Source organism: Bombina bombina, chromosome 5 (genome assembly GCF_027579735.1).
Source record: "Bombina bombina isolate aBomBom1 chromosome 5, aBomBom1.pri, whole genome shotgun sequence".
In the NCBI taxonomy this organism is placed as follows: domain Eukaryota; kingdom Metazoa; phylum Chordata; class Amphibia; order Anura; family Bombinatoridae; genus Bombina; species Bombina bombina.
This window is the reverse complement of record NC_069503.1, coordinates 688,836,148-688,851,586: the sequence shown is the minus strand read 5'-3', so window position 1 is coordinate 688,851,586 and position 15,439 is coordinate 688,836,148. Positions and strand designations below refer to the sequence as shown.

The window sequence follows — 15,439 nt, the reverse complement described above, 5'->3', positions numbered from 1 at the left end:
ATATCACAAACTGTTACAGAAAATGGAGACATACATGAAAGATTGATACTGTATATATGGAGAACATCAAGAAAAGTGTTAAGGTATCTAAATGTAAACTCCAGCAGACAGTTAAGATTTAACACAAAGTTGATATGGCATGGAACCTGGGGCCAGATTTTCATCAGATAATCTCCATCTCATGTGGAATTTATAATGGAAAATAAGTATGGGAGGACAAGTCATAATCAAGCATGTCAGAACAATATAACACAAAGCAAGGCAGGACAGAGTCCACTCAATGTAAAAGTAACTAAGTGTATAGGTCGTCTACTGGATTGTTTCGGGTCACTCCCCCTGAAGAACAGTAATTTAAATTTTTTCAAATATTTTCTTGTACATATAAAGTGGGATATCACCAATATAAAATAATATAACCATATTATATTGACTGGCCCTAGTAGTTCTCACCAGTGAACTAGACTAGCCTATTAAATGGTTCTTCTATAAGCCCAGAGGGTGAAACTCTACCTCTTGCTGCCATGTGCCATTTTATTTAAATCTATTAGTGTTCCAGGATTAGCAGGCTGTAAATTGTATACTTACCCAAGGTGCTTTAGCTATGAGGCATGTACATTTATATTACGCATGTTACAGTAGCTTGGGGCTTATGGGATATGCGTTTGCAAGAGTATTATTTGTTTACAATTTATTTTTAGATCTTACAGTGTTGCTTGCTGCATCTATGGAGACTTTACATTTTTAGGGAGTATGCAGTTTTAACTTATGATGTCCGTTGAAGGATTACTGACTGCACAAGTGCTTGGATTATTTTGACACCAGTTTGTTTGTATTTATTTATTTTGATAAGCTACTGATGGCTTCTGTGCATGGGTGAAGATCAGTTTTTGCACAACGCTTGGTAACATCATTGCATCTTTTTTTTTTTTTTTTTTTTTATAGGTTTTATTTGGTTTAAAGGATGAAAGATAACAATTGGGGACACGTAGGATCCCTGCTCCACTAGACATAGTAAACATGAAAATCAAACAAACGTGTCTAAGATAAATAAGCATACATTTAGTGCATACAAGAATATCCATATATAGAGTCATAATTCCCCACTCTAGAGATAAGTAAGTAAATTCTAGCCAAGGGGGAGTTTATATTCCCATGAAATGGGAGGAGTTGTGACGGAAATAGTCTGCCTAATTTGAACCCTGGTGAGGGCTCTGTAAATAGTGGGGGGGGGGAGGTGAACTAGTATAAAATATCCAACATTGAAAATGTATAGATGGTTAGGTAAAACACAGTATAAGAATTAGAGATGAGTGTTATTTGCTCTATACATGAAATTAATTCCTTAACTTTCCTTAAGAGATAACGTGCCCTAAGATATTGTAGGTTACATAACTCTGGATATCTCGTATAACCTTGAGCCCACCTTCCATGTAGAGGGATCCTGCCATAAAACTTTGCTAGACTAAGTAGTTTAATCTTACAGCTATCATGTGGGAAAATGATGTTTCATAAATAGTACATCATTCAACCACAAAACAGATTTCCCATGTTAGTAAGAACCACTTCCCTACATAGCCCTTCTTCTTGCTGTATATAGGAGTTTATCATAAGTTGGCGTGTTCATGGGTTAACCATCATTTATGTGAACTCCCCCCAGACCCTGGCCACTGGTCCAGAAGGAAAAACCACAAATAATAATGATACAGAAATAGAATGCAATGACAATATATACTCGTCCTCGTCGAGGGCCCCCTCAAACCCCCGGACTGGACAGACACATTTAAAAGGTTTATCGGTATCATTAGACCCATGCTCATTACGGTTTAAATATGACTGCAATGGCATCAGCTTCACATACGCTTATGTAAGTGTTTCACCCGGGGCTCCCCACTAACCCACAGGCAAAATGTTAAGACAAGATGCCCACAGCCAATATTGTAAAAGCCATCAGCCAACTACACATAAAAAAGCAATCAGCGAATTAAGGTAACACAAAGGTCCCATTGCGTTGTTATGGAGAATGTTTGTAAAGGTAACCACACCAGTCTTATTAGAGCTTCATACATTAAGGTGATGGAATGTCCCAGCCTATAAAGTAGGATATGAGATAAACCTAGTATTGGACACTTAATATTAGAGAACCATAGCATGTAATATGTAGCATTGGTATATTTACATTGTAAAATAGTGCAAGAAAACACTCACTGTGGATATGAGGTATACCATGCCATACCACTAACTTCTAATTAGATGATGATAAAGATTAGCCTTAGTGGCCGCTTAACACTAACAAGAGAAAAGTCATAGCAATGTATAAGGGTGGGTAACCAGTCACAACCTGCTGGTAAGCAAAAAAGAGACAAAAAATAAAAACAGAAGCAGGCTGCTATTTTGTTAGTAAAGTTCATCCCATGGAACTTGAAAAGTGTTGAAATGACATGTACTTCTGCTACTCATTTACCCCACTCCCCTCTTGTGAGTCTCTGTTTTATGGTTAGATTCGCCTGCAGGATCGCCGATGTCACAGATCATCCATGAAAATGAGACCACTTCCCCCATAAACGAAGCAGGTCTGGGGAGCCTGCCGCGGAGTGCTAGGACCCCCGTGGAGGCATCTGCAGAAGGCTTTGAGGGAGGTAGTACTGCAGCTGTATAGGTGAAATGTCCCTGCGTCTCGTTACTGGCTGCTAAACTGTAATGGAGCCCTCCAGCAGGGCTCAGATGCAAGATGGCTAATGATGCGTCAGAATATCGACCCATACAGCTCCTCAACATACAGCAAGCTGTGGCAGTATTCCAAGCAGCAGAGGGTTTAGGTAGTACGGGCAGGCATACTGTGTTGCTCTCTGCACAGGACTCTGCAGTGAATATGAGCTGTTCAGGCTGTATGTCTCCCATTAGATCTGTAGGGAACTTAGGCCTAGATTTGGAGTTTGGCGGTAGATGGGCTGTTAACGCTCCGCAGGCTTTTTTCTGGCCGCACCATAAATTTAACTCTGGCATTTTTACCGCAAATGCAACTCTCGATACCAGAGTTGCTTACGGACGCGGCCAGCCTCAAAAACGTGCTCGTGCACGATATCCCCATAGGAAACAATGGGGCTGTTTGAGCTGAAAAAAAACCTAACACCTGCAAAAAAGCAGCGTTCAGCTCCTAACGCAGCCCCATTGTTTCCTATGGGGAAACACTTCCTACGTCTGCACCTAACACTCTAACATGTACCCCGAGTCTAAACACCCCTAACCTTACACTTATTAACCCCTAATCTGCCGCTCCCGCTATCGCTGACCCCTGCATATTTTTTTAACCCCTAATCTGCCGCTCCGTAAACCACCGCAACCTACGTTATCCCTATGTACCCCTAATCTGCTGCCCTAACATCGCCGACCCCTATATTATATTTATTAACCCCTAATCTGCCCCCCACAACGTCGCCGACACCTGCCTACACTTATTAACCCCTAATCTGCCGAGCGGACCGCACCGCTACTATAATAAAGTTATTAACCCCTAACCCGCCTCACTAACCCTATCATAAATAGTATTAACCCCTAATCTGCCCTCCCTAACATCGCCGACACCTAACTTCAATTATTAACCCCTAATCTGACGACCGGAGCTCATCGCTACTATAATAAATGGATTAACCCCTAAAGCTAAGTCTAACCCTAACACTAACACCCCCCTAACTTAAATATAATTTACATCTAACGAAATTAATTAACTCTTATTAAATAACTTATTCCTATTTAAAGCTAAATACTTACCTGTAAAATAAATCCTAATATAGCTACAATATAACGAATAATTATATTGTAGCTATTTTAGGATTTATATTTATTTTACAGGCAACTTTGTAATTATTTTAACCAGGTACAATAGCTATTAAATAGTTAAGAACTATTTAATAGTTACCTAGTTAAAATAATAACAAATTTACCTGTAAAATAAATCCTAACCTAAGATATAATTAAACCTAACACTACCCTATCAATAAATTAATTAAATAAACTACCTACAATTGCCTACAATTAACCTAACACTACACTATCAATAAATTAATTAAACACAATTCCTACAAATAAATACAATTAAATAAACTAGCTAAAGTACAAAAAATAAAAAAGAACTAAGTTACAAAAAATAAAAAAATATTTACAAACATCAGAAAATTATTACAACAATTTTAAACTAATTACACCTACTCTAAGCCCCCTAATAAAATAACAAAGACCCCCAAAATAAAAAATTCCCTACCCTATTCTAAATTAAAAAAGTTAAAAGCTCTTTTACCTTACCAGCCCTGAACAGGGCCCTTTGCGGGGCATGCCCCAAGAATTTCAGCTCTTTTGCCTGTAAAAAAAACACATACAATACCCCCCCCCAACATTGGGGCATTTATTATAGTAGCGATGAGCTCCGGTCGTCAGATTAGGGGTTAATAATTGAAGGTAGGTGTCGGCGATGTTAGGGAGGGCAGATTAGGAGTTAATACTATTTATGATAGGGTTAGTGAGGCGGATTAGGGGTTAATAACTTTATTATAGTAGCGCTCAGGTCCGCTCGGCAGATTAGGGGTTAATAAGTGTAGGCAGGTGTCGGCGACGTTGAGGGGGGCAGATTAGGGGTTAATAAATATAATATAGGGGTCGGCGGTGTTAGGGGCAGCAGATTAGGGGTACATAAGGATAACGTAGGTGGCGGCGCTTTGCGGTCGGGAGATTAGGGGTTAATTATTGTAAGTAGCTGGCGGCGACGTTGTGGGGGGCAGGTTAGGGGTTAATAAATGTAATACAGGGGTCGGCGGGGTTAGGGGCAGCAGATTAGGGGTACATAAGTATAACGTAGGTGGCGGTCGGCAGATTAGGGGTTAAAAAATTTTAATCGAGTGGCGGCGATGTGGGGGGACCTCGGTTTAGGGGTACATAGGTAGTTTATGGGTGTTAGTGTACTTTAGAGCACAGTAGTTAAGAGCTTTATGAACTGGCGTTAGCCCAGAAAGCTCTTAACTCCTGCTATTTTCCGGCGGCTGGAGTTTTGTCGTTAGAGCTCTAACGCTCACTTCAGAAACGACTCTAAATACCAGCGTTAGAAAGATCCCATTGAAAAGATAGGATACGCAATTGACGTAAGGGGATCTGCGGTATGGAAAAGTCGCGGCTGAAAAGTGAGCGTTAGACCCTTTAATCACTGACTCCAAATACCGGCGGTAGCCTAAAACCAGCGTTAGGAGCCTCTAACGCTGGTTTTCACGGCTAACGCCAAATTCCAAATCTAGGCCTAAGTTTGCAAATTAAAGGGAGATTCTTCAACAGTGCCCCACGTATCAGTTGAACAAGGTGCAATTAGGGGCTCAGTCAATGGCTTGGACCTGCGAATGAAGGGTCGACATACTTCCTTCAAAGAGTCCCATTCACCCATTATCACTGCTTGTAGTTCTGAAAAGTGGGCATCCAGTAGCGCTCCAACCTCTTGTAGAAAAAGTGCAGCCTCCGCCATTTTAAATAAGCCGCAGGGAAACTGATATGTCAGATGGTAGACAAAATGCTTCGATAGGGGTGAAAATAACACAGCGCGTGTCAGTTTTTAATCATTCCCGGTCATAAATTACTCTCCTTAGTGCTCTGTTAGGTGAATCAATAGGTTTACTGCTGTATTATCTTAGTCAAGAAATGACCAGCCGGTACAATTATAATCTGGGCTCATTGTAAGTTATTATAACAGATGATATTTGCCACGTTAATGGCAAAATGTACTCGCATCTATAGATTCTTCTTTTCTAGGCAGGCTTAATGATGTGTCCCATTGCCAATGTTTGTCACCGCTACACAAAGTCTCAGTCTCAGCATCTATTCAATGATTATAGGTAGCAGTGGTTAATTGTGTGTAGTTGCTGTAGCCTGCTCTTTACTTTAGGCCTCTTGGGGGTATTTCCAATTGCGGCATTAACACCGCTGTGAGCAAGCCAGGATATTATTAGTATCTTAACGGTTCACGTTATCAACCCTTTCTGAGGCAAAATTTTTTCTTTTATTGAGCTATTGTGCCCCCAAATAGTCTCCTCATGAACGGAGCTCAGCTTCTATGCGTCCATCTCCTTTGCTAGTCAGGCTCCGCCCCCCCCATTGCATCTTTTTTAACGCCATTCTCTTTGGTTAATCATTATTTTTTAGCACAGCACGGTAGACACAATTTGTATAGATTTTGAACCTGGGACACACCTTCTTTTAGACACTTGAGTATTTGTAATGTTTTTGGTTACTATTTTTATTGCTACATTGGTGGTTTTGTACATTGTATTTGTTTTTGCCCTGGTATAAAACCAAAGCCTGTATAAACACATTACATTAATGATTAAAATCTGTATTTTATTTTGAGAATCACCAAAACCTATAAGGAGAAAAATGCAAACATTTATTAAAGGGACACTCTACTCCCAGAATTTGTATTGTTTTAAAAGATGGATAAACCCTTTATTACCCATTCCCCAGGTTTGCATAACCAACACTGTTATATAATATACTTTTTACTTCTGTGATTACTTTGTATCTAAGCCTCTTCAGACTTCCACCTTATCTCAGTTCTTTTGACAGACTTACATTTTAGCTATTCATTAGGTAACTCCACAGAAGTGTGCACAATGTTATCTATTTGGCCCACATGAACTAGCAGTGTCGAACTGTAAAAACTGTCAAAATGCACTGAGATAAGAGGCGGCTTTCAGAGGCTTAGAATTTAGCATATGTGCCTACCTAGGTTTAGCTTTCAACAAAGAATACCAAGAGATCAAAGTAAATGTGATGATAAAACTAAATTAGAAAGTTGTTTAAAATTGCATGCCCTATCTGAATCATGAAAGTTTAATTTTGACTATACTGTCCCTTTTTTTAAAAAAAAAAAGTACAGACAACCAAATGAACAATAATTTCTTTAAAATGATTAGTGCCTGACAGCTATAGATAGGAAAGTTGAAAAATTCTTGTCAAACATACAAGCAACACTAGAACATGTAATATAAGTCTTTAATCTTTATTTAGAAGGCTATAAAAGATCATATACGGTTAGAAAGCACTTCTACCATATTTTATGCCACTGTGTTCTAATCTGGAAAATATAATTTACTTCTCCTTATTTCTGTACTAAGAATATTGCCACAGTAACTTCTGAGATTTGATATTGTTCACTGAAACCAATGTTTATAGGCCATACCATGAGAATATCTCCTTGAAAATGTGTTCTTCATGTATTTATTTTTACTGTTATTGTATACTACAGGCTCGTGTCCATTGAGTCGGTAAAAATGGAGCCATAAGCTACCAAAGGGGTCGACAGCTAAAAGTAGCTTACAACTCTATTTTAATACCAGGTCTCCATTGAATTCTTTGTTTGCAATGTGTAAGTTAACATTGCATTAACGCTTCAAACCGGTTATTCCATTATATCCATAACAAGCTTGTAGCTATGGTAACCTGACTTTAAATGATACAAATGAATGTTAGTGCCTGTGCTCCTTACTGGCTTATAGAGAGAAAGACACAGTAGTTAGTTGCAATATTAGGAGTTTGGTGGTTTTTGAGCTAGGCAGAGTGATTTGGTCACCTAACTAATAATCAAAATATTTGAAAGAATTTAATTTTAAATTAATGTCATCCATTTTTTTTTGTTTTCATTTATTTTTAAATTTCTTTTTATATGTAATATTTAGTGCTGCCCCAGGCATAGGCCTAGATGAAGTTATGTGCGTAAAAGGACATGAAACCCCACATTTTTCTTTAATGATTTAGGTAGAACATATCATTTTAAATAACTTTCCAGTTTACTTCTATTATCAAATTTGTTTCATTCTCGTGGTATCATTTGTTGAAGGAACAGCAATACACTACTGGTTTCTAACTGAACACATGGGTGAGCCAGTGACAATCGGTATATATATATGTAGACACCAATCAGCAGCTAGAACCTAGGTTCTTTGTTGCTCCTGAACTTTCCTAGATAAACCTTTCAGCAACGGATAACAAGAGAAGGAAGCACATTAAATAATAGAAGTAAATTGAAAAGTTGTTCAAAATTGTATGCTCTGTCTAAATCATAAATGTCTAATTATGACTTTAATGTCCCTTTAATTATATTTTTATATATAAGTACATATTAAAATATAATTAAAGAGAGAGGGATATAAAATGCATTTTTTTTTTCTTTCATGATTCAGATAGAGGATTTCCATCTTAATTAACCTTCTAATTTACTCCTATGATCAATTTTTCTTTGTTCTTTTTGAAAAGCAGGAATTTAAGCTTAGGAGCCAGCCCATTTTTTGTTCAGCACCTGGGTAGCGCTTGCTGATTGGTGTCATTGGCTCAGCAGACGTGTACAGCAAGGTTCCAGTAGAAAGCTGCTGTGCCGCCTTTGCAGACTAGATTAACATATACGTAATAGTTATTTGCAAGCAATAGTGCAATAAAACATATACGTAACATATACGTAATAGTTATTTGCAAGCAATAGTGCAATAAAACATGCTCTAACATATTAGAGCATTTTTTTTGCACTTGTGTGTCCCATTAATAAGTTAAATATATTGTTTTCTGCTTGGTGAACACGATAGTTACAGTTAGATGACAAATGTTATGCTAGAGACAAATGGCTAGATTACGAGTTTGGCGTTAGCCTTAAAAAGCAGCGTTAAGGGGTCCTAACACTGCTTTTTAATGCCCGCTGGTATTACGAGTCTGGGAGGTACAGGTCTACCACTCACTTTTCTTCTGCGACTTTTCCATACCGCAAATCCCCTTACGTCAATTGCGTATCCTATCTTTTTAATGGGATTTGCCTAACGCTGGTATTACGAGTCTTGGAAGAAGTGAGCGGTACAGCCTCTACCTCCAAGACTCCTACCGCATATAAAAGTCAGTAGTTAAGAGTTTTATGGGCTAACGCCGGAACATAAAGCTCTTAACTACAGTGCTTAAAAAGTACACTAACACCCATAAACTACCTATTAACCCCTAAACCGAGCCCCCCCCACATTGCAAACACTATAATAAAATTATTTAACCCCTAATCTGCCGACCGGACATCGCCGCCACCTACATTATACCTATGAACCCCTAATCTGCTGCCCCTAACATCGCCGACACCTACATTATATTTATTAACCCCTAATCTGCCGCCCCCAACGTCGCCGCCACCTAACTACAATTAATAACCCCTAATCTGCCGACCGGACATCGCCGCCACTATAATAAATGTATTAACCCCAAAACCGCCGCACTCCCGCCTCGCAAACACTATAAAATTTGTTATTAACCCCTAATCTGCCGCCCCCAATGTCGTCGCTACTATATTAAATGTATTAACCCCTAAACCTAAGTATAACCCTAACACCCCCCAACTTAAATCTATTTTTAATAAATCTACATAAAATTACTATAATTAAATAAATTATTCCTATTTAAAACTAAATACTTACCTATAAAATAAACCCTAATATAGCTACAATATAACTAATAGTTACATTGTAGCTATTTTAGGATTTATTTTTATTTTACAGGCAAGTTTGTATTTATTTTAACTAGGCACAATAGTTATTAAATAGTTATTAACTATTTAATAACTACCTAGCTAAAATAAATACAAAAGTACCTGTAAAATAAACCCTAACCTAAGTTACAATTACACCTAACAATACTCTATAATTAAATTAATTACCTAAACTACCTGCAATTAAATACAATTAAATTAAATAAACTAAATTACCAAAAAAAAAACACACTAAATTACAGAAAATATAAAAGAAATTACAATATTTTAAACTAATTACATCTAATCTAATCCCCCTAATAAAATAAAAAAAAACCCCAAAATAATAAAATTCCCTAACCTACTCTAAATTACAAATTGCCCTTAAAAGGGCCTTTTGCGGGGCATTGCCCCAAAGTAATCAGCTCTTTTACCAGCCCTTAAAAGGGCTTTTTGCGGGGCATTGCCCCAAAGTAATCAGCTCTTTTACCTGTAAAAAAGAGAAATACAATACCCCCCCAACATTACAACCCACCACCCACACACCCCTACTCTAAAACCCACCTGATCCCCCCTTAAAAAAAAACTAACACTACCCCATTGAAGATCACCCTACCTTGAGCCATCTTCACCCAGCCGGGCACCAATGGTCAACCGATGGGGCAGAAGAGGACATTCGGACCGGCAGACATCTTCATCCAAGCGGCATCTTCTATCTTCAACCATCCGACGAGGAACGGCTCCATCTTGAAGACCTCCGGCACGGAACATCCTTCTACGCCGACGACTACCCGACGAATGGCTGGTCCTTTAAATGACGTCAGCCAATAGAATGCGAGGTCAATTCTATTGGCTGATCCAATCAGCCAATCGGATTGAACTTCAATCCGATTGGCTGATTAAATCAACCAATCAGATTCTTCCTACCGTAATTCCGATTGGCTGATAGAATCCTATCAGCCAATCGGAATTCGAGGGACGCCATCTTTGATGACGTCATTTAATGGACCAGCCATTCGTCGGGTAGTCGTCGGCCTAGAAGGATGTTCCGCGCCGGAGGTCTTCAAGATGGAGCCGTTCCTCATCGGATGGATGAAGATAGAAGATGCCGCTTGGATGAAGATGTCTGCCGGTCCGGATGTCCTCTTCTGCCTGGATAGAATGAAGACTTCTGACGGTCCGGATGTCCTCTTCTGCCCCATCGGGTGACCATTGGTGCCCGGCTGGGTGAAGACGGCTCAAGGTAGGGTGATCTTCAATGGGGTAGTGTTAGGTTTTTTTAAGGGGGCATCGGGTGGGTTTTAGAGTAGGGGTGTGTGGGTGGTGGGTTGTAATGTTGGGGGGGTATTGGATTTCTTTTTTTTTACAGGTAAAAGAGCTGATTACTTTGGGGCAATGCCCCGCAAAAAGCCCTTTTAAGGGCTGGTAAAGAGCTGATTACTTTGGGGCAATGCCCCGCAGTGTAGGGTAGGGAATTTTATTATTTTGGGGGGCTTTTTTATTTTATTAGGGGGATTAGATTAGGTGCAATTAGTTTAAAATATTGTAATTTCTTTTTTATTTTCTGTAAATTTAGTGGGGGGGTTTTCCGTAATTTAGTTTATTTAATTTAATTGTATTTAATTGTAGGTAGTTTAGGTAATTAATTTAATTATAGAGTAGTGTTAGGTGTAATTGTAACTTAGGTAAGGATTTATTTTACAGGTAATTTTGTATTTATTTTAGCTAGTTAGCTATTAAATAGTTAATAACTATTTAATAACTATTGTACCTAGTTAAAATAAATACAAACTTGCCTGTAAAATAAAAATAAATCCTAGAATAGCTACAATGTAACTATTAGTTATATTGTAGCTATATTAGGGTTTATTTTATAGGTAAGTATTTAGTTTTAAATAGGAATAATTTATTTAATTATAGTAATTTTATTTAGATTTATTAAAAATAGATTTAAGTTAGAGGGGTGTTAGGGTTAGACTTAGGTTTAGGGGTTAATACATTTAATATAGTGGCGGCGATGTCCGGTCGGCAGATTAGGGGTTAATAATTGTAGTTAGGTGGCGACGACGTTGGGGGCAGCAGATTAGGGGTTAATAAATATAATGTAGGTGTTGACGATGTTGGAGCAGCAGATTAGGGGTTCATAGGTATAATGTAGGTTGCGGCGGTGTTCGGAGTGGCAGATTAGGGGTTAATAATATAATGCAGGTGGCGAGGATGTCGGGGGCGGCAGATTAAGGGTTAATAAATAAGATTAGGGGTGTTTAGACTCGGGGTTCATGTTAAGGTGTTAGGTGTAGACTTAGAAAGTATTTTCCCATAGGAAACAATGGAGCTGCGTTAGGAGCTGAACGCTGCTTTTTTGCAGATGTTAGGTTTTTTTTCAGCCGTCTCAGCCCCATTGTTTCCTATGGGGAAATTGTGCACAAGCACGTTTTAGCTATCTTACCGCTATCGTAAGCAATTACAGTATTACAGTGAGAAGTGGCGCTAGATTTGCTCAACGCTCACTTTTCTGAGGCTAACTCAGCCATTCAGAAAACTTTATATATATGTTTGTGCGTATGTGTATATATATATATATATATATATATATATATAAAACTTTTCCTTTTTTAATTTTCTTATTTAATTTTATTTAAAAATGAAGTGACTTTTTATTTTTAAATGGCACTTACTTTTTTTATTTAAATAGAAAAATACATTTATATTTTAAACATGAACTGTTTTTTGCAACTAAAACTTTAAAATGAGACTGTAATCAGTTTCATAACATGCTGAAGAGCTACTGTAATGAGAGAAAATGGACCAAATATGTTAGTGACTGTGCTGTTTTATTTCCAACAGATTCTTCCTGGATTGTTCATTGGAAACTTTAAAGGTAAGTTTACTCCATTTATTAAAAGACCAGTAGATACAGAAGAATTGCATAATCAACAAATGCATAATAGAAAGACAATGCAATAACACTAATGCTGAATTTCAAATGTGTAATAGTTTTACTATAACAATTTTCAGTTACCCCCTGTATCATGTGACAGCCATTAGCCAATCACAAATGCATATATGTATATACTGTGAATTCTTACACACATAGAAGTTTAAATTAGATTTTAGTGTCCCTTTAAGCATGTCTTTAAAGATGCAATTTGCTTAGACAACTTTATCATTTAATTGCTTTGCTATAATATGGGTTATAAGTTGTGCTGAATGTACATAGATTTATAGAAGGTAGAAATCCTAAACATTGTGGGCTGATGTGATAAACATTTTTGGAAGAAATTTGTTTAGTCATATGGATGTTTCTCTTTTTCCAAAAGGGACTGGGTTAGCCTTACTTGTTTGTTACAGGTACAGAATGTCACACTAAAATCATACTTGCTTTTCTGATAATATTATCATTTGGAGTTTCATGAAATTAATTAAAGGGACACTGAACCCAATTTTTTTCTTTCATGATTCAGATAGAGCATGAAATTTTAAGCAACTTTCTAATTTACTCCTATTATCAAATTGTCTTCGTTCTCTTGCTATCTTCTATTTGAAAAAGAAGGCATCTAAGCTTTTTTTTTTTTTGGCCAGCACTTTTTGATTGGTGGATGAATTTATCCACCAATCGACAAGAACAACCCAGGTTGTTCACCAAAAATGGTCCGCCATCTAAACATACATTCTTGCTTTTCAAATAAAGATACCAAGAGAATAAAGAAAGTTTGATAATAGGAGTAAATTTGAAAGTTGCTTAAAATTTCATGCTCTATCAGAATCTCGAAAGAAAAAAAATTGGGTTCAATGCCCCTTTAATATACACAGCAGTATAACTTCCCTTATATACTAAAAAGTCCAGTCTTATAAAATCAAGGCTTTGCTTTAATTGTTTCTGGTACATTTTTTTTCTGGCGAGTCCATTATTTTTAGATCTATGTATTAGTTTGCATCTTGCAGCCCTTAAAGAGACCATAAAGCCAAACTTAGCATTTTTATCACACTCTTCACCTTAAAAAAAAAAAATCTGATGCTTTGGGCTCCATGTACTAAGCAGTCAGCGAGCTACCCGCAACAAATCTCGCGCCCAAACTCGCAAACTGATATGTACAAAGCCGTCAATTATGTAAAAACTCGCATCTTTAAAATTGCGAGCGTACTTATCCGCCATACCTCGCTACCTCTCCATTTTTTACTGTAATTAGATACATTTGACCACCAACTCGCCAAAAACGAATGTACTAAAAAATCTATTTGTCCGCTCGCGTCAATTTCCGCTCCCACCTCGTTATTTTTGCCTCGCCACCTTTTAGGTGGCGGGCAAGGTACAAAACAATAGGAAAGTCACTCTAGACGCCAGTCTAGACATATATAAAAGGCAGTAATATCAGCATTGTACTTACATTGTTCATTTCAGCAGCTATGGAGAGAATTCTGTTTTTGTTTATTCTCCGTTTGATGCGAATCCGGGCTAGAAGACAGAATACTGGAAATGTAGCTAATCGATTGGTTAGAAGAAGGAGAGTTCGAGTCCCCCGTGTATTCCTTCCACGGGTTGGTTTGCACGGCCTTTCTGACCGAGAGATCATACAAAGATTCCGGCTTGATCGTGAATCGATATTACACCTGTATCGAGAGATTGAAGATCATTTGGAGCCGATGACTGCTCGTTCACAAGCTATTCCGGGACTTCTCAAACTATTAGCGGCATTGCATTTTTTTGCAACAGGCTCCTTTCAGGCAGTTTCTAGCGTCATTATTGGAATGAGTCAATCTGCTTTTTCACGCCACTTATCCAAAGTAATAGGGGCTATGATGGTTATTTTTCATCGATATGTTTGTTTGCCATCTACCCCTGAAGAATGGCAATCTATCAAGTCAAATTTCTATAGGATGGCTGGGATGCCCAATGTCCTAGGTGCCATAGACTGTACCCATGTTGCTGTAAGACCACTTCAAGCTCGTGAGGAGATCTATAGGAATCGAAAGCATTTCCATTCCTTGAATGTCCAGATGGTCTGTGACCCCCACATGAGGATTATCAGTGTCCGTTCTAACTTTCCTGGATCCTGTCATGATTCTTACATTTTAAGGCAGACTGGGTTATACCGGAAGTTCGAGGAGGGAAATATGCCTGACGGATGGCTTCTAGGTAAGCATAACTGGCGTCTAATATGTCTCTCATTTCAATGTACCAAAATTGCGCCCAATTTGTCGACTGTAATCTGTATAGTTTAATTGTATTGTATAGTTCTGAATCTTTATAATTATTCTTATATTAATATTTATATTTATTATATCTTCTATTAGGAGATGGAGGGTACTCATGTACAGAATGGCTGTTGACTCCCTATAACAACCCACAGACCAGAAGTCAAGTACGTTTCAATGAAGCTCACCGATCTACCAGGGGGATTATTGAGAGGACTTTCGGTCTTTTGAAAATGCGGTTTCGATGTCTTGATCGTTCTGGTGGTGCTATGCAGTATGCACCAGAGAAAGTTGCCAAAATTATATTGGTTTGCTGCATACTGCACAATATTGCAATTAAAAGAGGCTGTCCATTAGAAGATGAAGATCCAATAGATACTGATGATTTACCAGAAGAAATATGTGTCGAACAAGCTAATAGGCGTGGAAATGCAACAAGGGACATGGTTTCAGAACAATATTTTGTGTTTGAGGATTAAAGTTTCAGTTGATCAATAAAAAACTTTCTTTATTAACTTGTCTCCATTTTTTTTTAAGAGTTAAGGTTATTAAAAATCACTCATGATAAACAGTTAAATACATAACAGTTGTTGCTCTTCAATTATCAAAGGTTTCAAATAAATAAAGTTTATGATCAAAGTTATTACAGACAATATATTATAGGTAATACATTGTCTTTGTGACATCACACTAGTGTCTACAGCTGCTCTCACTCTTTTACAT

General features: G+C 37.8%; 1 protein-coding gene across 1 annotated transcript in view; it reads left to right on the top strand.

The window, feature by feature from the left end:
- Positions 1-15,439, top strand: part of DUSP22 (dual specificity phosphatase 22) — a 259,390-nt gene that overhangs the window by 89,388 nt on the left and 154,563 nt on the right. Inside the window, exon 2 of the mRNA XM_053714664.1 lies at positions 12,368-12,401. Coding sequence (XP_053570639.1) covers positions 12,368-12,401 — 34 coding nt within the window. The remainder of the gene's footprint in view (positions 1-12,367; positions 12,402-15,439) is intronic.